Source organism: Hyperoodon ampullatus (genome assembly GCF_949752795.1).
Source record: "Hyperoodon ampullatus genome assembly, chromosome: 10".
Classification (NCBI taxonomy): domain Eukaryota; kingdom Metazoa; phylum Chordata; class Mammalia; order Artiodactyla; family Ziphiidae; genus Hyperoodon; species Hyperoodon ampullatus.
In genome coordinates this window covers 77,240,618-77,262,787 of record NC_136923.1, presented here as the reverse complement: position 1 = coordinate 77,262,787, position 22,170 = coordinate 77,240,618, and the positions used below count along the sequence as shown (strand labels likewise).

Genomic DNA, 22,170 nt, shown 5'->3' with positions numbered 1-22,170 from the left:
CACAGTACTCTGAAGTTTCCAAGGGTCTTGGCATGTTGCTCCAATATAAATTAGGGCAAGAATAATGAGACAGGGTCTCATCTCTTTGGAGAACAATTGCTAATTCTTTGTTAAGTCATCTCTCAATCCAGCTCTGACCAGTTTAGCATCATTAAAATAACTGTTCTGTTCATTAACTTTAGAAGATTTTGGTTTTAGAGTGAACAGATTTTGACATTATATCAAGATGCCATGTGGTGGGTAAAAGCAGGCACTCAGGCAATCTGGGTTTAAGCCCTACCTCCAACACTTGCTAGCTGTGTGATTAGAACAATTCAGTTAAACTTTTCTGGCCTCAGTTTCCTCATCAATAGAATGGGGATAATTAAACTTCCCTGACAGATTGTTTTGGTGATGATTGAGTAAGGGGCCATGTGCCAGAAACTATGCAAAATACTTGGCACTTAGTAAGTGTTCAAATGTTAGCAATATTATCATCTATTTAGTGAGCAAACTTTTTTTAACAACTCTTAGGTGCCATTTTAAATAAAAAGACAGATTATAGTGCTATGTACTCATATGAAAAGATATTTACAAATTAAAAATGGAAGTTGAATATATTGTATGAAGTTTTATAAACAAACTTTAAAACTATATATGTATGTATATTTATATGTATGGGTGTATATGTTTGTCTATATTGTGTATGTGTACATGTATTTACACATGGAAATGCATCTGGAAAAACATCTGTTGACAAGGGATTATTAGTGCAGAGACAGCTCCATTTTTTAATTTACTTTATTGTCATGGTTGAATTTTGAAATCATGTATTAACGTTATAATAAAATTGAAAATAATAGTGAAATAAGATAAAATGAAGTCAACCCATATTATAAATAATCTAAGGAGTTAAACTGTACGTGCTTTTTCTGATTCCCCCCACCCCCCTAAAAAAAGATATGGAATAAGGAAATGCCAGACTCACTCTACAAATAACCAAGAAGCTTAGAGCTCCAGTGACAGTTTTCCCAGCTACCTATCTGGATTTTTAGCCTGTGTGGTAAAAGCTGACCTTTGTATAGCCCTGTCTCCTCTGAAATCTTTCTCTCCGAATTCCTGTTGCCCTGAGAATTTGTACCATATCATCTGAGAATTTGGAAATGTCCCTGTCATTTGCTTTCTTCCTGTATTATAGGTGTGAGTCTTGTTTCTGAACCCTTATTGTAAACTCTTTTAGAGCAGGGATTATGTCAAATTCTCCGGTACTTACCACAGTTGTTGACATAGCAGAGGGTGTGTAGCATTTGCTTAGTAAGTACCCATTGACTGAATGACCGCAGATCTGATGTTACTCAGAATCGGCCCTGTTGCACTGTCATAATGGAAAACAACTTAACCTGGAGATTTCAATGGGTTAACACAACAAACGTTTATTTCTTGTTCATAAAAGGCCATATAAACTGGCAGAGGCTCTTTTCTGTTCAGCGATGAGGGATCCAGACTTCCTCCGTCTGGAGACACACATGTGGCTTCTAAGTTTGCTGAATGAAGGAAAGGAAGGAATGGAGAGACATACCGACTCATAAATGTCCTAAGCCACTTCCATTCAAATTCCCATTTATCGGAAATCAGTCCCGTCTAGCTACCAGGGAGGCCAGGAAATTCAGGGGAGCACATAGCTACTCAGGAACACTAATTTCTGTGCCAAGGATCTACATCTTCCTGCAGAATAACCATGCCAGCTAGTTAGTACCCCATTCGTATCAATGGGACAAACACCCACATGGATCATTAAACATGGCTCAGTTTATGTGAGTAATCGATGTATTAGAAACTACCAGGATTCAGAATTTATCCATGCAGCAGGCATTTATTGGTGCCTACTATGTGCCAGGCACTGTTGTAGGTCCTGGGAATACAGCAGGGAAAAAAAACAAACAAAAAAAACCCCAACCCCAATTCCCTACACTCACAGAACTGACTTTCTGGAAGAAGAAGATAAACAATTAACAAGTAATCCAGAGGATCTTCATTGGTGATAATATTATGGAGAAAAATAAAGCAGATGGGGGAAACAGGGGAAGTATTGGTGTACATGTTGGGGGGTAGATTGTAATTTTAAACTGGTCAGGGAAAGCCTCACTGAGAAGGTAACATGGAAGCAAAAACCTAGGAGTGAGGGAGCTGGTTATTTGGGTATCAGGGCAAAGAGCCTTCCTGGAAGAGGAACACAGGTACAGATCCCAAGGTGGGACAAGGCGGGGGCCTGAAATGTTTGCTGGATGGCAAGGAAGATGTGTAGTTGCAGTGAGTATGTGGGTGAGTGTGCAGGAAAGGCTGGGATGTCGGACCAGGAGTCTGTTGAGTACAGGCTGTAGAGCCTTATATGTTACTTTAAGGTCTATGGCTTCTGCTCTGTGTCATATGAAGCCATTTGGGGGCTTTGAGCAAGAGGAATGGCATGATCACTCTGGCTGCTGTATTGCGAATTGACCATAGGGTTCGGGCGGACCAGTGAGAGGTTATTGCAAAATTCAAGAGAGAGATGGTGATGGCTTGGACCATTTCCATCACCCCAAAAAGTTGAGGGGAGAAATTTTCAAGGGGAAAAGTGATTCACAAATACAAGAGAGTTTTTGCTGATAAGATGTTAACGAAGAGCCTCCCTGTAATATAATTTATTATTATCACAAGTCCAGTTTTATTCATCAGTTCTACCGACATTTATCCCACACAAGCTGCATGCCAGGACCCCTGTTAGGCACTTGGGACAGCAAGTAAGATCTGCCCCCTGCCTTTGGGAGGCTCTCAGTCGTAGCAGGGTTATAGAAATCCCCCAAAATATAACATCATCAGCACCAAAAACAAACCCAGCTGCTGCGACATGATTATTTTACAAATATGATGGAAACATTAGCCAAAACATATTGAGGGTTTACTATGTGCTAGACATGCCCTTGGATATTATTATGATGATGATATGTGATAAAATTATTATAGTTTGATGCTCTCCTTTCTAACCAAACTAGACTGCTACAAAGTTAGGGAACTTGTGGCCGAAAACCTAATATTATAACCTAAAAATATTATGTCTGAGCTCTGCAATCCAGCATGACCAAGAACTCTGACACCCTAGTGCCCCAAAAATCCATTCTAGAAAATGCATGTGCTGTTTTTTTCCAAATGTCTTCTCCCTTTATAACACACGGAATCATGTTACCAGTCCCTTAATCTCCCTGATAGGTTAGCCTAGTTAAGTCCTCGTTATTGCATGTCTTTTTTTTTCCTTTTAATCATCTGCCTTGAAGAAGGTTAAGCTGAAACGGCTGCTCAGCTTCCAAGATGTTGCCGCCCAAACTGCGTGCGCTTTTCTGCCTCTGCACCTGCCTCACGCTGGTTCATCCTTTTTACTGGCAAGACCTAAATCCTGTTGCCTATATTGAATCATCAGGTAAGAGGTATATTTGTTCGAGGGCTTGAGCTACTGACCTGTTGGCAGACTCGAAGTGGTCCCAGGGAAGTTGCACGTGTGGACTTCTAAGAAGATTCTGATGAAGACGAGATCCTCAATTCTCCCGGGAGGCGGGGGGGCGCCTCACTCTTTCCTCTTCTTAATGCAACTAGAGAAGTGCCTTCTTCTTCAACATCAGGACTGCAGGACAGCCTAGGATGAGGCCTTTTCAGACAAGCTGGAAACTCAGCACGCACTCACCGTAGAGAAGGTCCACACCACCCCTTCTATACCTCATTGCCCTGACCCATGCGCTCTCAGTGCAGTAGCACACTTCCCCTGCAGTGCCTTCAGAGGCAACCCCAAACCTGCCCCCACGAAGGTGAAGAAGAGGCATGTGTCTTGATCAACAGGCGTAGTCCTGGTTGATGGTGGAGTGTGTGAGAAGATGGCAATTTAGAGTTTGGGATCCAGAGGGGGACAATCTGTTCCATCTAATGACAGGCAGAAGCAGGGACCAGTAGGCACTTGGAGCTCCAGATGAGAATGGATGTGCATCCCTTGTTCTTTCTGACTTTGCAGAGTGGAGGGAAGGAGAAGAGGGGGAGGCTTAGTCAAGCCCAGGAGTGGCGGCCAGAATGGGACAGCCATCTCTAGACAGGGACATCTACTGTCACCTAGAATAACCTTGATTGAAAAGCGATTCCTTCTGGAGCTTTGTGAATTCCTGCTAATCCCAGAGGGTTGGGATGCATGAACTTCTCTATCTAGTCTCCTCAGGTGAGCAGCATCAGTGGCCTCTGCAAGGTGCCATACTGTCTGTACCCACAGACCCATGCACCTGGGGAGATATGGTAGCCCTGGATCTAGTTGTGCAGTCTTGATGGGTGACTCCTTACTGTGATATTTACCAAAGATCTTTCATGACCAGTGCCTTACAAACCTGGCCCTACTTCATAGTTGGGGAAATGATCACAACAACAGAAAAGGGACTAGATATTCTATCTATGTTTGCATAGGAAATCGCATCATATCTCACAGGTCCATTCATGCATCAATACTTATCAGAGAACTGAGGGGTGCGTAATACACTGGTGACTAAGACAGAGGGTTTGTAGTCAAGCTCAAGGAGGTTAAATTAATTCTCAAGGTTAAATTAATTCTCCCATTACCTTATCTGTACATTGAAAACAGGTAACATCTTACATGACGAGCAAATTCTTCCCTAAGAGACATTTACATCATGTGCTTTTTATTGGTACAGAGTGGGAATTTCAAAACATGTTCTCTATTCCCTCATGTCTGAAAATCACTGGAAAGCGGTTACTGGACAGTCAGAAACTTGAGGACACTGCTTGACTCATCTTTGTCATCCCAGCCTGGAGCCCAATGCCCCATTCATTTGAAATACTCAAAAATGAATGCATAAATATTTTTTAAATTATTAGAAATAGTTTATTCAATAAAAGATGAAATTAATAGATGATTATTTGTATCATTCTTAATAAATGAATACATAGAAAATATGATCATGCAGCCAAAAAGTTTGTAAACATGGCTAGAGATATCCCATTTGCTAATGGAGGACATAAAGCCATATAAGACAATGTCATTTTCCTAGCACGTGTACATTCCATCTCCAACCCCAGGAATGAACATCAGGACTATTTGATAAATGAACATCACCAAAAACGTATAATAAGATTAACAGCATACCATAGGTTCTAATGCTTCTATTAAAATACAGTTGAAGAAAAATAGGAGGTGACATTTGTAAGTTCTGAACCACAAAACTGTATCATCTACAGAGTGGCTATTCAACCTGGCAAGTCTCTTCCCTGCCTCTTCCTTCGTGATGAGTGCTGATAGTTGGTTACAGAATGGGAAATCTAGGACCATAACCAGATTAGCTACAGGCTGGTTAACCTTTTCTTTCTTTCTTTTTCTTTCTTTCTTTCTTTCTTTCTTTCTTTCTTTCTTTCTTTCTTTCTTTTCTTTCTTTCTTTCTTTCTTTTTCTTTCTTTCTTTCTTTCTTTCTTTCTTTCTTTCTTTCTTTCTTGTTTATTTTACTGAAGTATAGTTTATTTACAATGTTGTGTTTAATTTCTGCTGTACAGTAAAGTGACTCAGTTATACATATACATATATATATATATTCTTTTTCATATTCTTTTTCATTATGGTTTATCACAGGATATTGAATATAGCTCCCTGTGCTGTACAGTAGGACCTTGTTGGTTGGTGAACCTAAAAAACCTTGTTGTTTGGTGTTGTTTGGTGACAGTAGCCTACCCTACTGTCCTCTGGACTTGACGTCTCCCTATTACATCATGAAGGACCGCTCAGCAGACAGTCTTAAATAGGAGAGATAAAGGCTTTTGTAATTCTAAATAGACCCTAAAATGTTAGCCTTACAGGCAAAGCTTTTTAAAGTAATGTTTCTGAGGAAACACCTTGGATTTCGAAGCTACCCAGAGAAAAATGGTATGATCTAGTGTAGATCTGCCAAAACTCCTCCTCAGGTTTGAATTTGGGTAACCAGAGTTAGCTAACTCTAGGGGAAGTGGCAAATAACATCAGTTGTCTGCCTCTTCTGGGCTGCGATCTGGGCAAGCTACTTGACTTAGATGATCACTTTATCCTTACAGCTGTCCTGAGAGTTGGCCAAGTGATTTTATCTCCACTTTACAAATGAGGATCAGAGAGGGGAATAAATTTTCTAGGGCAGAGCATCATAGCTTGTAAGATATACAGCTGGAATCCAAAATAGGGTCACCTGGTTCCAACACCAGTGTCCGTTCATCTCGACCACTGCCTTCCTCAGAACTACCTCCTGCCCTTTGACCATGAATTGCTGACCGTGTGTCAGGCCAGGTAGCCTGGTATCTTAGCCTAGTGCTTCCTTACACTTTAATAGGCACATCTTTTCAGATTCAGTAGAATTGGGGTGAGGCCTAAGAGCCTCATCTCCAAGCTTCCACATGATGCTAATGATGTTGGTCCATGGACCAACTTTGAGTAGCAAGGCCTCATGCGTTGGAAGACTCATCGCTGGCAGGTGCTTCACACACTAACATGGAGAATGTCAATGCGCTTCTTCTCATGACCCCAAGCCTTTCTGAGAGATACCCTATGGTATCAGGCACCATACCTAACATAGTTCCAAGTGTCTACATGGCAGAAGCAGACTATGATAGGAAGCACAAAGGAATCTGTCTAACAAAGCAATCACCTCTCACAGTCCAACAGAAGGAAAGGAGCAGGCAAGCTGAATTTAGAAAACTGAATCTAGATACACTGATATATGGACTCACCATCCTGAAATTACATGTGGACTTTATTGGGGGTTAGAAAGGGGAACAGGTGAAACTGCAGGTGTGTTAAAGGGTTTTGGCACCAGAGAGAGAAAATGTTTCAAGAGTGGGTGGGTGAAAGAATAGAGGCCATGGGCCTTCCCTTGTGGCGCAGTGGTTAAGAGTCCACTTGCCAATGCAGGGGACACGGGTTCGAGCCCTGGTCCGGGAAGATCCCACATGCCGTGGAGCAACTAAGCCTGTGCACCACAACTACTGAGCCTGCGTGCCACAACCGCTGAAGCCTGTGCACCTAAAGCCCGTGCTCTGCAACAAGAGAAGCGACTGCAATGAGAAGCCCGCGCACTGCAACAAAGAGTAACCCCCGCTCGCCGCAGCTAGAGAAAGCCCGCGGGCAGCAATGAAGACCCAATGCAGCCAAAAAATTAATTAATTAATTAAAAAAAAAATATATATATATATATGTGCCATAAAGCATTTAGCAGAAACAAAAGAGACCCAGTGACAGTGAAAAGCTTAGTTTAAGTCATTTTCACAGATATTTTTTGAGCACTGCTTATGTGCTAGACATTGTGTTAAAGATGTGGGGATACAAAAACATGGATGCAGCTCTTACAAAATAGCCTTAGGAGAGAGAGGGTGCAGACACATAATTTTAACCTAATATGATAGGAAGAAAGATAAAAATATATACAGGGAATTGATTTGATACTGAGGATGAAACGATTAAGTCTGGGGTGGTGGTCAAGGAAGGCTTCAGAGAAGACCTGACATCTGATCAAGATGTTAAAGGTTGAATAGGAGTTTGCCATGGGGGTTTCAAGCGCAGGGAACAGCATTTACTAAGGTGTAGACGCATGGAACAGCCCAGTGTGTCACTCAGCAGTGCTGGAGCACAGGGAGGGAGATAACAAGGGAAAAAGCAGAAGAAGAGGAGGAGGCAGTGGACCTCCAGATCATGGAGGGTCTTTCTTACAGTGCCCGGGAACTTGGGATTTAACTTGTGTACCTGTGAATCTCTACGAGTTTCAAACACTGGAAAGATAAGCCATGCCACACTGGAAGCCATGCGTAGATTTAAATATAACCTACAAACTGCCTTCCAGAAAGATTCCAGTACATTCCTCCTTCAAGAAAAAATACCTGGTGATGATAGGAAAGCATTGAAGGATTCGAAGAATTGCCTGGTGAGATTCATGCTTTAAATCACTCCAGGAGTTGTGTGAAAGATGCAGTTGAAGGAGTCAGGATCCAAGGTGAACAGGACACTTGGGAGAGACGGCGACTGTCCGGTCAAGAACAGTTAAGGTGTAACTGGGACAGTTGAGCTAGCGGGATAAGGATACATTGGAGAGAGAATCCTGCACTAAAAACAAATGCTAGAGATTGGAACTTGGTTGGATGTAGGGGATAGAGGAGAAAGGGTTAGGAGAGTAGCATGATTCCCAGGTTTATGGCTTGGGATCCCCAAACTAGGGAATTCTGGAGTTGCATGCTGTGTGGTTGGAAGATGAAGAGGGGGAGTTGGGAGATGGTCATTTAGTTTCATTCTGGACCATAGGCTTTGCTGTTCCAATAGGAAGGCTTCCAGTGGGAAGTCGTGAGCCCAAATCTGAAAGGTCGATAAAGTTCGTGTTTAGGAAAAGCAGATTTGGGAAGTGGTCTCTAATATGTTCTGGATAGGAGTAGAAGGTAAGGGCAAGTCTGGAAGGATTAGGAGCTGATCCTCAGCATCTTAGGAAAAGGGCTATGTTGACCGCCACCTTTTTCCCCACACAGTACTTCGCATACAGCAGGTGCTCAATAATTATTTGTGTATTTTACTAATTAGTAAAGAAATGGAGGCAGGAAACTTTGGGTAGTCACTTGATTCTCTTGGAGTTTCTTTGTGTAATAAAGTCTGGGGTGTAATGGCTGACAAGTGAAATAATATTGACCTGTTTTCCAGCGTGGGTCAATAAACTACAAGCTCTGATGGCTGCTGCAAGGTTTGGCCAAACTAAAATCCCCAGAGGAAATGGATCTTATTCCGTCGGTTGTACAGACTTGATGTTTGATTACACGAATAAGGTAGTGATTTGATTAATACCACTTATCCTTATATTCTAATATTGACTGTGGCTATGGCCCATGAGAAGGTTTTGAAACCTGACCTTGCCCTCACCTGAGAAAGACTCATTTTGCCATTTGTATGGTTTCCTGGGAAGCCTTTGGCTGTTTAATTCATTCCTCAATTCGTTGCTCTCATCAGATTAACTATAAACTCTTTTTTTTCCCTTCTTTGATGGATGAAACCAGGCTGCTCATACTTTCTTTTCACTCAAAAAGCATACTGTTGTTCTATTTCTCTTCCCTTTGACTGCATTCAATCACCATGGCAACTTAAAAAGCTCTCTGGACCTCTTGTGCACAATAGAAGTATTTGGGTCCCCACTAATTAAATATGCAAAATAGCTGTTAGAACATGTTTAAGAAGCAACTTGACTAAAAGTACATTAACTTCTTTCCTCTACAGGGCACCTTCTTGCGTTTGTATTATCCATCCCAAGACGATGATCACTGTGACACCCTTTGGATCCCAAACAAAGAATATTTTTTTGGTCTTAGTAAATTTCTTGGAACACACTGGCTTATGGGCAAAATTTTGAGCTTATTCTTTGGTAAGATTTGTGTTGATTCTGCTTTTAGGCTCTAGAATATAAGAAAAGCTTGAAAATAGCAGGAGTTTCAGGCAGTTAAAGACCAAAGTAGATTGTCTCCAGTCCAGACATCTCCTAAGATGACAAAGTATTTCTTAAAAGGCCAGGTAACTATCAGAGAATCAAGGATTCTCGTTTTGTCTATTCTGAATATGATAGGGTGCATGGAGGGAGTGAACATATCAGACTTTCAGGCTGGCTCTAACATCTCACTATGGCTGGCCTGATTTTTGCTTCTTACATATTCTTGGAGGCAATCATGTGGTGAGAATAGCAGCTGGGCTGATGTGACTACTACCTTCTATGCTCTGTGCTAAAGTGCTTTCTACAGTTGGGCAAAGAGAGAAAGAAAATAGAAGCCTCCATAACTCTCCAGATCCTAAACAAAGGAGTGAAAGCTAATTTCTTAAATGTCATAAATGAGGAAACTACTCTCATTCCCATCACCAACCCCCAAGTGGCCAGCCTCTCTCACTAAGACAATCTGATGTGCATTCATCACTTAATATGTCTATATTTCACTAATATTGAGTTGTCCTTCCTTATCTGTTTGACCAGACACTACTGCTGGGCTGATGTTAACCATGTCTTCAAATTTCGCCCTCAAAAATACCTACAACTTTTGGCATTCATTTTAAACATCTCGTTGGAGTTCTCTTAAGAATCAATTTATAAGAGAAATGATGAAAATATTATCACTACGCATCTTTATGATGCTGAATAACTTATAAGTCACTTCCATAGCAATCATCACATTCAGTCTTCATGATCACATCTCTATTGTATTGATGAGAAAGTGAAACACAAATAATTGATGATAATGATGACAATAACAAGTGAAGTGAAGGAAGAAGAGAAAACATCTTCCATTTTTTGAGCCCTTTACTATGTGACTGGATAGGTGTGCTTTACATTTTCCTCCTTAAATATGACTCTGACAAAACCCCCATGAGATAGATATCATTTCCCTCATTTTATAGGAGTCTGAGGCTCAGAGAGTTCTCTTGACTTGCCCAAGGTCAGTAGCTAGTAAGTGGCAGAGCTTCATCCAAAGCTACATCTAAGCATGCAGTCAAAGGTCTCTCCAGCTTTCTCTTGATTTTGATCAAGTTAGAATGAGATGATTCTCTGATCTGAAGATTCTGGATCTCAGTGTAATATTCCTGAGGTTTACTGGTAGTTTAGTTTCAGAACATTCCCTCTGAAGTTTTGCCCAAAGCTGGAATTAATGATAAGGAACAGCCTTCCTGAATACACCTCTAAGTAGGAAAATGTCTCACCTCAAGTTCAGAGCTGACAGTGAGAACTGATAGTTAATGATCCTATGGTCCTAGGAAAAACACATAGTTCAGGCCCTTGGTTGGTGGTATATAGTAGGAGACTTTTTTAATGAATTTACTATTAATGCATAAAAACATAAATTCCATGGATCAGAATTTTATACTAAGGAGATATGTTAAATAACTAGCAACACTCAAGTCAGAAAAAACACTAATTACAGTCTCCCACTGCTGTCTAGGTTCAATGACAACTCCTGCAGCCTGGAATTCCCCTCTGAGGACTGGGGAAAAATATCCACTAATTATTTTTTCTCATGGTCTTGGAGCATTCAGGTAAAGTTTCAGAGGTTGAACGACTTTAGCCTCTAGGGACAAATGACTGAATGCAGTTTTTCCCCAGAAGAGGGACAGCAGACTTTGGAGTGTCAGGCTGTCCCCTGTCCTGGAGGTCTTAGCGGTCCTCAGGAATTAGCTGGGATCTGTTGATCGGTCCTATAGCCCTGTTTTTTTCCTGCCTCCAGCCCATGGAGACCAGCTTCACAACAGAGGAGACAGGCTGTCGCATTTTGGGTTGTTGTCCTTCTATATTATAGTATTTACACTCTCAAAATCATTCATTGTATTAGTTCAGGTCCTCTGAGAAACAGCCACTGTGACTAGATTAGCGGTGAAAGACATGTATTACAAAATGCCCATGAAGGATAGAAGGGAAGGAGCAGGAGCAGAAAAGATGGGGAGAACTTTCAGATCATGATGCAGGCTGGACACGTGGGAAGGAGATGGGAGACAGAAGAACGGGACATGGAGCATCTCGAGACTGCAGCACAATTCTAAGAAAGATTGGGGCAGGCCGATGGAGGGAGTGCTTGACCAAGAACTGCTCTGCAGAGGAGCTCTGCACCTCACAGGAAAGGACCTGCATTAAACCCACACCATGTCCAGTCGCTGGGACCAACCCACAGGAAGCCTCGCTTTCACTCGGATCCACAGGGGTAGGAGCTGGGAGGGGTCTTTAGTCAACTGGGATCTCTGTGCCATGACGAGTGACACATTTTCATGGCCACCGGACGCCCTCCACTTTCTTCCTACATCTTCTCAACTGCCTCCCCGTCTTCCCCCTCAGAGGATTATAAGACTTTTAGAAGGGTGGCTTTTAGCTGGTAAGAAATTGTGTAGCATCTGCAATAAGAAATTATCGTAGGGCTTCCCTGGTGGCGCAGTGGTTGAGAGTCCACCTGCCGATGCAGGGGACACGGGTTCGTGCCCCGGTCCGGGAAGATCCCACATGCCGCGGAGCGGCTGGGCCCGTGAGCCATGGCCGCTGAGCCTGCGCGTCCGGAGCCTGTGCTCCGCAACAGGAGAGGCCACAACAGTGAGAGGCCCGCGGACTGCAAAAAAAAAAAAGAAATTATCATAGTCCAGCTAGTTATTTGATTCGTTCTAGACCAGTGGTTGGCATCTCATAATCTGAGGGCCAGCTCCAGCCTGCTGCTTGCTTCTGTAAATAAGGTTTTATTGCAACTCAGCCACACTCATTCATTTTCCCCATTGTCTCTGCCACTTTTGTGCTACAACAGCAGAGCTGAGTAGTTGTGACAAATAGTGTATGGCCCACAGAGCTGGAAACAATTACTCTCTGGCTTTTTACAGAAAAGGTTTTGCTGATCCCTGTACTAGATGATTTTCCCTTCCTGAGTTGGTCCTGCTTTGTCAGGAGTAGAAGACATGGTGCCTACCTCCTTTTTGTTCCTTATGGCCATTTCCTATTGAATACATGATAGGAGAAAAGATTGTGCAGAGCAAAGATGTGGAAGGGATTCTGAATGTGGTTGCTAATTAGCACATGATTCTTTAAGCATCTCACCCTGTCCAGTCATTTACATAACAGCTAACGTGTGTTCAGTATTTCCCCTGTTGCAGACATGGTTATAAGCACTGAAACTGTGTAACTTACTTAATCCTTACAGTAACCCGACCAGGTACCATAACCTTATAACATCACCCTTCTACAGATAAAGCACTAAGGCAGAGAAAAGAAGTGACTTATCCAAGGTAGAGAGCTAATAAGTGAGGGATCCAGGATACAATCACCTGCAGTGGTCAGAGTGTAGGTCCTGTTCCCTTAAGCATCACACTGTACTGCCTTCCTGCACTATGTATTATCTTATCAAAACCTTATCACTATTCTAAAGCAAAGGCTTTATTATCTATCTCCATTTTACAGATGAGGACAGAAATGTAGTAATGTAATTACCTAAAGTCATATACCTGGTAAGTGGCAGACACAAGATTAAAACCCAGAACTCTCAGTTTGGGATTGACATGTACACACTGCTCTATTTAAAATGGATAACCAACAAGGATCTACTGTATAGCACAGGGAACTCTGCTCAATATTATATAACAGCCTGAATAGGAAAAGTATTTGAAAAAGAATAGATACATGAATATGTATACCTGAACCACCTTGCTGTACACCTGAAACTCTCACAACATTGTTAATCAACTATACTCCAAAATAAAATAAAAAGTTAAAAAAAAAAACAGAATTCTCAAAGGCAATATTTATAATCACTGCACCAGTGTTTCTCAGCCTTGGTACCACTGATGCTTTGGACTAGACAATTTCTTGTGGAATGTAGTCCTGTGCATCATAGGATAGTTTTAGTAGCATCCCTCTATCCACTAGATGCCACTAACACCCTCCCCCTACTCATGATAATGAAAACCCCTCCAGACATTGTCAAATATCCCCTGAGCGGTAAAATCAGCCCCTTTTGAGAACCACAGCTCTCTGCTTTACCCCAGGGCACTACTACAGGGGCATAATTACCTCCATATTCCTAGGTTTATTTGTGAACCCCTTGTAATCATGACTGGTAGTTGAATGCTTCCCTCTTTTTGTTTTGAAGGACAATTTATTCTGCTATTGGTATTGACCTGGCATCTCACGGGTTTATAGTTGCTGCCATAGAACACAGGTACGTCACCTGGTATGTGGCTGAGCTCTACCTTTCATAAAGATTTATGAAAAGTGCTGATAGAATTGTCAACTATGGTTACATGATGAGCAAAAAAAGGAGACTGAGTTAGATTGTCAAGTATATAAAAAATAGCTAAAATTTCTAGAATGTTTATTGAGTGCCGTGTTCACAGCCATCTCATTTAATCTTCATAACAATCCTTTAAGACGGTTATCATTACCACTGTTTCAAGGAGGCAGAGAATGAAGCTGAGGAAGGGTAAGTAAGTTGCCCCAAACCACACAGCTAGCAAGTGACAGCACTGGGATTTGATTCCAGGAGAGAGTTTTCAACACCGCAGCCTCCCAGAATTGTGAAGATGGAATAGGTTGTTTACAGGCAACCATGTCTTTTTCTCTTTTTCTTAGAACTCCCTTGGGGGCTTCTTTGATTTAAAAAAATGTAGAGTGCAAGAAAGGGAGTCAGAAAGAGTCACGGATGGGGATGAGGAACACAGGTGAGATGAAGGAGAGAAAGAGAAAGCGTAAGTAATTGATTCTGTTTGTATTGTAGAGATGGCTCTGCATCTGCGACTTACTATTTCAAGGACCAGTCTGCTGCAGAAATAGGAAACCAGACTTGGCTTTATCTTAGAACCCCAAAACGAGGGGAGGAGGAGTTTCCTCTACGAAATGAGCAGGTATGTTCCAAGAAGAAGAGAGGTGGCATGGTGACCAAAAAGCATAGGCAAAATGATGACATTTGTTCATTTAATTTTACATATGGCAGACCGTGCTCCTAGATCTCCTTACTTCCCATCCCCAAAAGATCTGTCAGAGGATTCTCTGAGTAATCAAATTCCCTTAATGAAATATCTGGATCATAGTAAAAACAAAGACCAGCATAAAAATCCTAGGAGATGACAGTGAATATTCAGAATCCTTTTGCATTAGAACTAAAGACTACTTTTCACAGAGGTGGTATAGAATAGCATTAAGAGTCCAGGTCTTAGAATGCAACTTTCTATGTTTGAATCCTGGCACCATCACTCCGCAGTGGAGTGATCTTGGACAAGTTACTTATTCTTTTTGCTTTGCTTCCATGTGTTATCTGTTACGAAATAATGAATATTAACAGTATCTTTCACATGGGGCTTTGAGGAAGATCAAGTGACATAAAGCACATTGCCTTCCACCTCTGTGCCAGGCTTTATAGTGGGTGCTTTTTATATATGTTATTGCATTTAATCCCACCCACATTTCACTGAGGCATTATTATACAATAAATGGAAGTTCAGAGAGGTTAGGTAAATCATCTGAGGTCACACAGTGGGCAAGCAACAGAGTCAGGATTTGGACCAAGCAATAACTACCTGTAAAGCTGGTGCCTGGGTCATCATGCTAGGTTGTGTTCTAATCACTAATCTCAAAGTCATTTCCCGTTTATAAGCAACCACGTATTTTTTCCACCTGCCCCCTCTACACAAGCTTTAAGTGTTACAACTTTTTACTTGGCCATTGCCTTCTTCCAATCATCACATTAGGTACTGCAACGAGCAAAGGAGTGTTCTCAAGCTCTCAATTTAATTCTGGACATTGATCACGGGAGACCAGAGAAGAATGTATTAGATTTAGAGTTTGACGTGGAACAGATGAAGGTGAGCTAAAAAAAAAAGCCATTTTCCCCTGGCCTAGACTTCTTTATTGCTCTCATTTTTGTCTGTCTTACTGCTGCAATACAAGATACCATATGGTAAAGGGCTGCAAAAAAAAAGTACCTGCAAAATATTCCAACAGTGAGGAACACATTAGGTTGAACTACTTATGAAATTGCCACCAGCCAGCTTCGATCTACAAAAATGGCAATTTCATATGTTTCAACTTAATACAACCAGTGGAAGTGTTGTAATTTCTTGGGCAGTTCCTGCATGTTTTTGAGTTTGATCTTGAAACGCTGGTGAAAAGTTTTAGACAAAATATTGGGGTGGGTAGAAGGATATCAGAGTGGACCACGTGAATGAAGACTCAAACGTGTGTGTAGGGGGGTGGAGTATAGGGAAGGAGAGGGCACTAAGATGATGGTATGTCCTCCAGACACAGTGAAGCGTTTGTGTCCCTCGCTTAGCCACTCTCCTCTCTCCATACCTTTGGACGTGTTGTCCCCTTGGTCTGACACCCCGTCTTCCTGACTCAGTCCTGCTTAATCGTCAACTCAAGTCAGGTATTACCTTGGCCATGAAGCTTTCTTGGGCCTCACTGCCCACCCTGGACTGGGCTAGCTGTCTATCATATGTGCTCCTTGGTACGACCCTACTTCATCTGCATCGTGTATCTGTAGCTCCTTCCCTAGTAGACTGGGAGCTCATGGAAAATGAACTATAATGCCTGGCACAGAGCAGGTGCTCAATCAATACTCAGGGAATGAACAAACTAATAAACATGGAGGGGGAAGGGGGAGAAATCAGCAATGATGTTGATGTTTCAAGTGTGGGTGAAGAGGAAGGCTATGAAGTTTACCTCTGAACTCTTAGAAATGTTCAACAACTATGTGTGTGTCTTTGTGTATATATAGGTAAGCATGTATGTATATGTACATATATGTGTATATGTTTAAATATGTGTATGTGGGTGTGTGGGGGCATGTGAATGTATGTATGTGTATATATATTTCTTTTCTAAGAAACCAAGGTACTTAACCATGCCTGTGAAAAAATAAGTTTATAATTCACAAGATCACTGCCTATACTCTGAACAACCTGCAAGATACTGATGAATTTATATCATGCTTTTTCATATAGGACTCTATCGATAGGGATAAAATAGCAGTTATTGGACATTCTTTTGGTGGAGCCACAGTTATTCAGAGTCTTAGTGAAGACCAGAGATTCAGGTAAGAGAATGAGTCTCAGTTTTTGGAAGCGGGGGGAGTGATAACACATGTGAGATAGAATTTATCAAATTCTTAGTGAGGAAGAGACCCTTTGGAATTCACAAGTTTGTTCTTTTGCCTCCATAAAGTCCTCCATCTGAATTTTCCTAAACAGAAACCATCTACTCTCTTGCTGTTGAAAACTCTTCCCGTCTCTCAATATTTTTCCTCATTATTATTTATCTGCTCAAGGGCTTATTATTTTCATTTGGAAGTTTAGCTTTATATACACGTATTATCTGTGACATAATGATTGTAATAACAATATTGTCATCTTATACTATTTTCTAGACTTCCCCAGTAGGTAGGGCATTTTTTAATTAATTTTTTTATCTTTAAGATGAAGTGTCGGCTAAAATTACATAGTTATGTGGGTGGAAGTCAGGCCCCCAGTCTTCTAACCTGAAGAAATATTTTCTTTCTTGAACCATTTTATCCCAGATTGATGAGATCATGTAGAGCCAACCATGTAGAAAGAGGGTAGGATCATTTGTGAAACTTCATCTCACATTTCTTAAAATCTGTTTCAACATAAGGGGATTCTCTTCTTTCCTCCATTTAGCACATAAAATAGAGTGTCCAAAAGGCTAAGAAACATAGGACAACTTACTTTTAAAAAGAAAATTAATTACATTTCATTTTCAAATGATATACTCCATAGGCTTTTCTTCAACACCCAGACACTCTTCCAGGTGAAGCATCTCTAAATAAAAAGGAGTGGGTCTAACTGTTACTCTGAAAGAGGTATAATGAGTACACGACAGTGCCCAGAAGGACTAGAAACACAGGGGCAATAGTGCATGTGCTGTATTTTTTCAGATAACCCCCAATTTTGAAGAATTATAGTACTTGTAATATTTTAAAATTTATCTTGAAAGATAACAAAAAATGAATAAAAAATTTTTAAATATTATGTCTTTCTAAAGGTTGCAATTCTTAAATGCCTCCTAAAGAAAATGATTGTATAATTACAAGTTTGCTACCTTATAAAGCTAATCATATCCCTTTCCCACAGTGAAGTATAATACCTCTTCAGCTGAGTGAGATAACCCAAAGTGATCTGGTGTGCTGTGTGTCTCTGAATCCTTGCATTATTAGAAATTCCTGTTTCTGGGCCAGTGTGTAACCAGACTTCTTTGATCAGGTGCGGTATCGCCCTGGATGCATGGATGTTTCCAGTGGGTGATGAAGTATATTCCAGAATTCCTCAGCCCCTCTTTTTTATCAACTCGGAACGATTCCAATATCCTTCTAATATTATAAAAATGAAAAAATGCTACTTACCTGATAGAGAAAGAAAAATGATTACAATCAGGTAAGTATCAGTAAGTGACTTATTACATCATCTGAAACAGAAACTTGAAACTTGGATAAACAAATAACAGATATCATTTGGTTGCTACTCTAGAATTATTCAATTTGTTGTTTAGACTTGGAATAAGGGAGAATATTAGATAGTCTCAGTTTCCAAGTGCATTTAGACTTACTCTTTTTAAAATGCAAATTTTTGAGTAGTGTTAATATACTATTAATGTTAATATACTATTAACTATGTTAATATACTATACAGCACGTACTGATAATTAAAATTTGCATCAGGATACATGCTACTTTTATCTAAATATACGAGCAAGCCTATACATTTTTAGGGCTGGGATGGGGGAAGTATTCCATCAGTAAGCTAGGCTAAGAACTCTTTAGAAAAAAAAGTAAGATCATCTGTTGAGAACTGCAGTGTGTTTATCTGTTTGCTAAGTAGATGAATTTATAAATTCTCAAAAGCTATAATAGAGTCCCTTTAAGGGTCAGCAACCTGCTTATATCGTGGATGTGAAAAAGAACTCCCAATAGCGTTTTGAACTCACAATGAGATGTTACAAAGCAAAGACTGAGCTCCTTCCTCTTCTATCTGAAACCTGATTTACTTAGAAGGGAACAGAAGAGGTGGCAAGAAGGAAACACACACAGTAAAGGCAGTAAACCCTCCCAGGACAGAGAATGGAAGACTCTTCCAATTAAGGTGGTCAGAAAAGGCTGCTTAGAAGAAATGGGGATAGAATTGGGTCTTGAAGGATCAAGAGACGTTATTATTATTATTATTTTTATTTTTAAGATTTAATTTAATTTAATTTTTATTTTTTTGGTTGTGTTGGGTCTTTGTTGCTGCACGCGGGCTTTCTCTAGTCGTGGTGAGCGGGGGCTACTCTTCGTTGCGGTGCGTGCACGGGCTTCTCATTGTGGTGGCTTCTCTTGTTGTGGAGCACGGGCTCTAGGCGCGCGGGCTAAGTAGTTGTGGCTCGCGGGCCCTAGAGCACAGGCTCAGTAGTTGTGGCACACGGGCTTAGTTGCTCCGCAGCATGTGGGATCTTCCTGGACCAGGGATTGAACCCCTGTCCCCTGCATTGGCAGGTGGATTCTTAGCCACTGCGCCACCAGGGAAGTCCCTCAAGAGACTTTAGATAGATGGTGAGGACGAATCTAGATATTTAAGGTAAGGATGTCAACTTAGCTTACTGGTATCTGCAAGTCTATTTAATTCTAAAGCAGAAATATTACAGAACACCCAACCTTCCTTATTGGCTACCACTCTCTCTGTTTCTTCCCTTCTCTGCTAGAAAGAAGAGCTTGTACTTAATATTCCCTGTCCTTACATCCATTTACTCTGACTTCTGCAGTCTGTCTTCCTGAACCAGTGAGCTGAAAATGGCCCCACTGAGGACACAGAAGTTTCAGTCGCCTATTGGCAGCCTTAGCCTTTCTCTCTGCATCCCTCCCACCTGTTGACTACGCCTATTTCTCCTCCCTTGGGTACACTAACCCCACTCTCTCCTGCTTCTCGCATCCTGCAGATGGCTTCCTCCCTTTCTCCCCAACCCTCTCCTCCTCTTCAGGCCATCTCTCCACTGTTGGTGGCATCCGGGGTTCTGCTCTCAGCTCTGCCATGACCCTGCCTCTATTTACCTTCTTTGTACTTTTGACTCTCAAGTTTGGATTGGGATGTGGGGAAGAGTGAGCAGAGTCTGGGCCTCGGTTTTGCATAGTGATACCTAAAAGAATGGTGGTTTGCTTATAAGCAGCAAAGTGAAGAGGAAAAGTGGCATTGGGTGGGAGTGGAAAGGTGTGTTTTAGCCTTGGGTAAAGATGTCTGGCCACAAATTAGAAAAGTATAGAATTTGTATATTATTAATGAAATCTATGGAGGAGATGAGACCACAAAGTGAGAAAAGAATTGGTCTAATAGAATCTTGAGGATTTAGGGGAAGAGCCAGTGATGAACAGAGTAGTTCGGGAAAGGAGGGAAAATGCAATGTCATGGGAAAAAACAAATGCAAGAAAATCAAGTGTCACATGTCCCAGAAGTAGTAGAAAATGTGCACTAAAAAATGGCTGGGTCATGGAAGCAACCTAAGTGCCCATCAACAGATGAATGGATAAAGAAAATGTGGCATATATATATATATATATGTATATATATATATACACACACATATATACAATGGAATATTACTCAGCCATAAAAAGAAACGAAATTGTGTTATTTGTAGTGAGGTGGATGGACCTAGAGTCTGTCATACAGAGTGAAGTAAGTCAGAAAGAGAAAAACAAATACCATATGCTAACACATATATATGGAATCTAAGAAAGAAAAAAAAAGGTCATGAAGAACCTAGGGGCAAGACGGAATAAAGATGCAGACCTACTAGAGAATGGACTTGAGGATATGGGGAGGGGGAAGGGTAAGCTGGGAAAAAGTGAGAGAGTGGCATGGACATATATATACTACCAAATGTAAAATAGATAGCTAGTGGGAAGCAGCCGCATAGCACAGGGAGATCAGCTCGGTGCTTTGTGACCACCTAGAGGGGTGGGATAAGGAGGGTGGGAGGGAGGGAGTCACAAGAGGGAAGAGATATGGGGATATATGTATAACTGATTCACTTTGTTATAAAGCAGAAACTAACACACTATTGTAAAGCAATTATACTCCAATAAAGATGTTAAAAAAAATGGCCATTCTATTTGATGTTAGGCTGTTGGTGAATTTGAAGTCCATCAATAAAGGATATTTATGAGGTGCTTACAGTTTAAATAATACAAGGCAAAATTCTGTTGTCTATCTTTTAACCTACTTAATCCAAGGCTTAAATGCAAAGTGTTTTTGCCCAACAGCAAATAGATATCCAGTTAAGTGTGGTGGTAAGGGGGCAGGATTCTGGCTCTGAGTTCAGGGGCCCTCAACATATAAAACATTCCACCTACTCAAATTGAAAGTAATCATGTCCTCTACAAAGCTGGAATCATCTCTTCTAAAACCAAGATGCCAAGCAAGACAGGAATCTTTGCCTTATTGATCTAGAGGGGAGGAAGGATATATACTCTAGGACCTCTAAATGAACATCTTTGTGACCTTCAAGTACATCTAAAGAGATCAAATCTACAAATTTTGTTTCCTTGGTTTTCGTAAATAGGCCAACCAGGCCAGCATCTTTCCTGCACCTAACTACAGAAATAATTTTGTCCAACAAAGTGATTTGTAAATGTCTCCTTTCTCTTTCAGGGGTTCAGTCCATCAGAATTTTGCTGACTTCACTTTTGCAACTGGCAAAATAATTGGCTACATATTCACACTGAAAGGAGAAATAGATTCAAATGTAGCCATGAGTCTTAGCAACAAAGCTTCGTTAGCATTCTTGCAAAAGCATTTAGGTAAGAAAGGGATCTTCTTTCCTGACATAAACCAGATGATTCTCAGGAAAAAACTGTTTATCTTAACTGTGCATGAGTCCCATTTTGACTGTTCCCAGTTGGTTTACAATGGAACACTGCAGTCAGTCCATTTGAAAACAATTTAATTTTGCTGCTTTGCATACTATGCGTCATAGGCAGCAAGCCTACCTGTTAGAGCTAACAGTCTTTCTGTGAAGGCTGGGGCGAATTTCCATGCAGAGGATTCGGGCAACATAGTGCCTCAATCCCATCTCTCATTCAGATGTTGCAGACACACTGCTCACACAGAGCACCTTGCCTCCATAATGGTGACGCAGTGTGGGTCACTTGTGAGGCTAGGGTGCCACCTAGAGGCACTGAACTGTTTAACACTTTCCAAAGTTGAATGTGTTTAGTGACATTTGTATTTTACAGGACTTCAGAAAGATTTTGATCAGTGGGATTCTTTAATTGAAGGGGAAGATGACAATCTTATTCCAGGAACCAACATTGACACAACCAACCACCATGCCACCCTGCAGAACTCTACAGGAATAGAAAAGCCGAATTCAGATTAAAAGAGCTTTTAAAAAGTCTTGTTTAAAAACTGTCTAAAAGTGTGTGTGTGTGTATGTATGATTTTAATGTATTTTCTCAAATAACTCATATTTGAAAATGTAGGCTATACCACAATAGTGATCGAAGCCTGGATTAAGATTTTTTTTTCCTTTAAGGAAAGACTGCTACATATAAAAATCATACCAGCCTAAATTTTAGTTTTATTAAAGTGATCCTTTCTCAGTGTCACAATAAAAAACTGATTTTATATTACTTTAATGGACAAGT

General features: G+C 40.9%; 1 protein-coding gene across 1 annotated transcript; it reads left to right on the top strand.

Moving 5' to 3' along the window:
• Positions 1-3,324: 3,324 nt before the first annotated feature.
• On the top strand, positions 3,325-21,902 carry PLA2G7 (phospholipase A2 group VII; the record flags this gene model as incomplete). The annotated part of the gene is made up of 11 exons (XM_079712337.1): positions 3,325-3,433; positions 8,696-8,817; positions 9,263-9,407; positions 10,966-11,059; positions 13,639-13,707; positions 14,263-14,389; positions 15,233-15,346; positions 16,487-16,578; positions 17,762-17,932; positions 21,176-21,324; positions 21,760-21,902. 11 exons carry the CDS (start codon positions 3,325-3,327, stop codon positions 21,900-21,902), a joined length of 1,335 nt encoding a protein of 444 aa, XP_079568463.1.
• Positions 21,903-22,170: the final 268 nt, after the last annotated feature.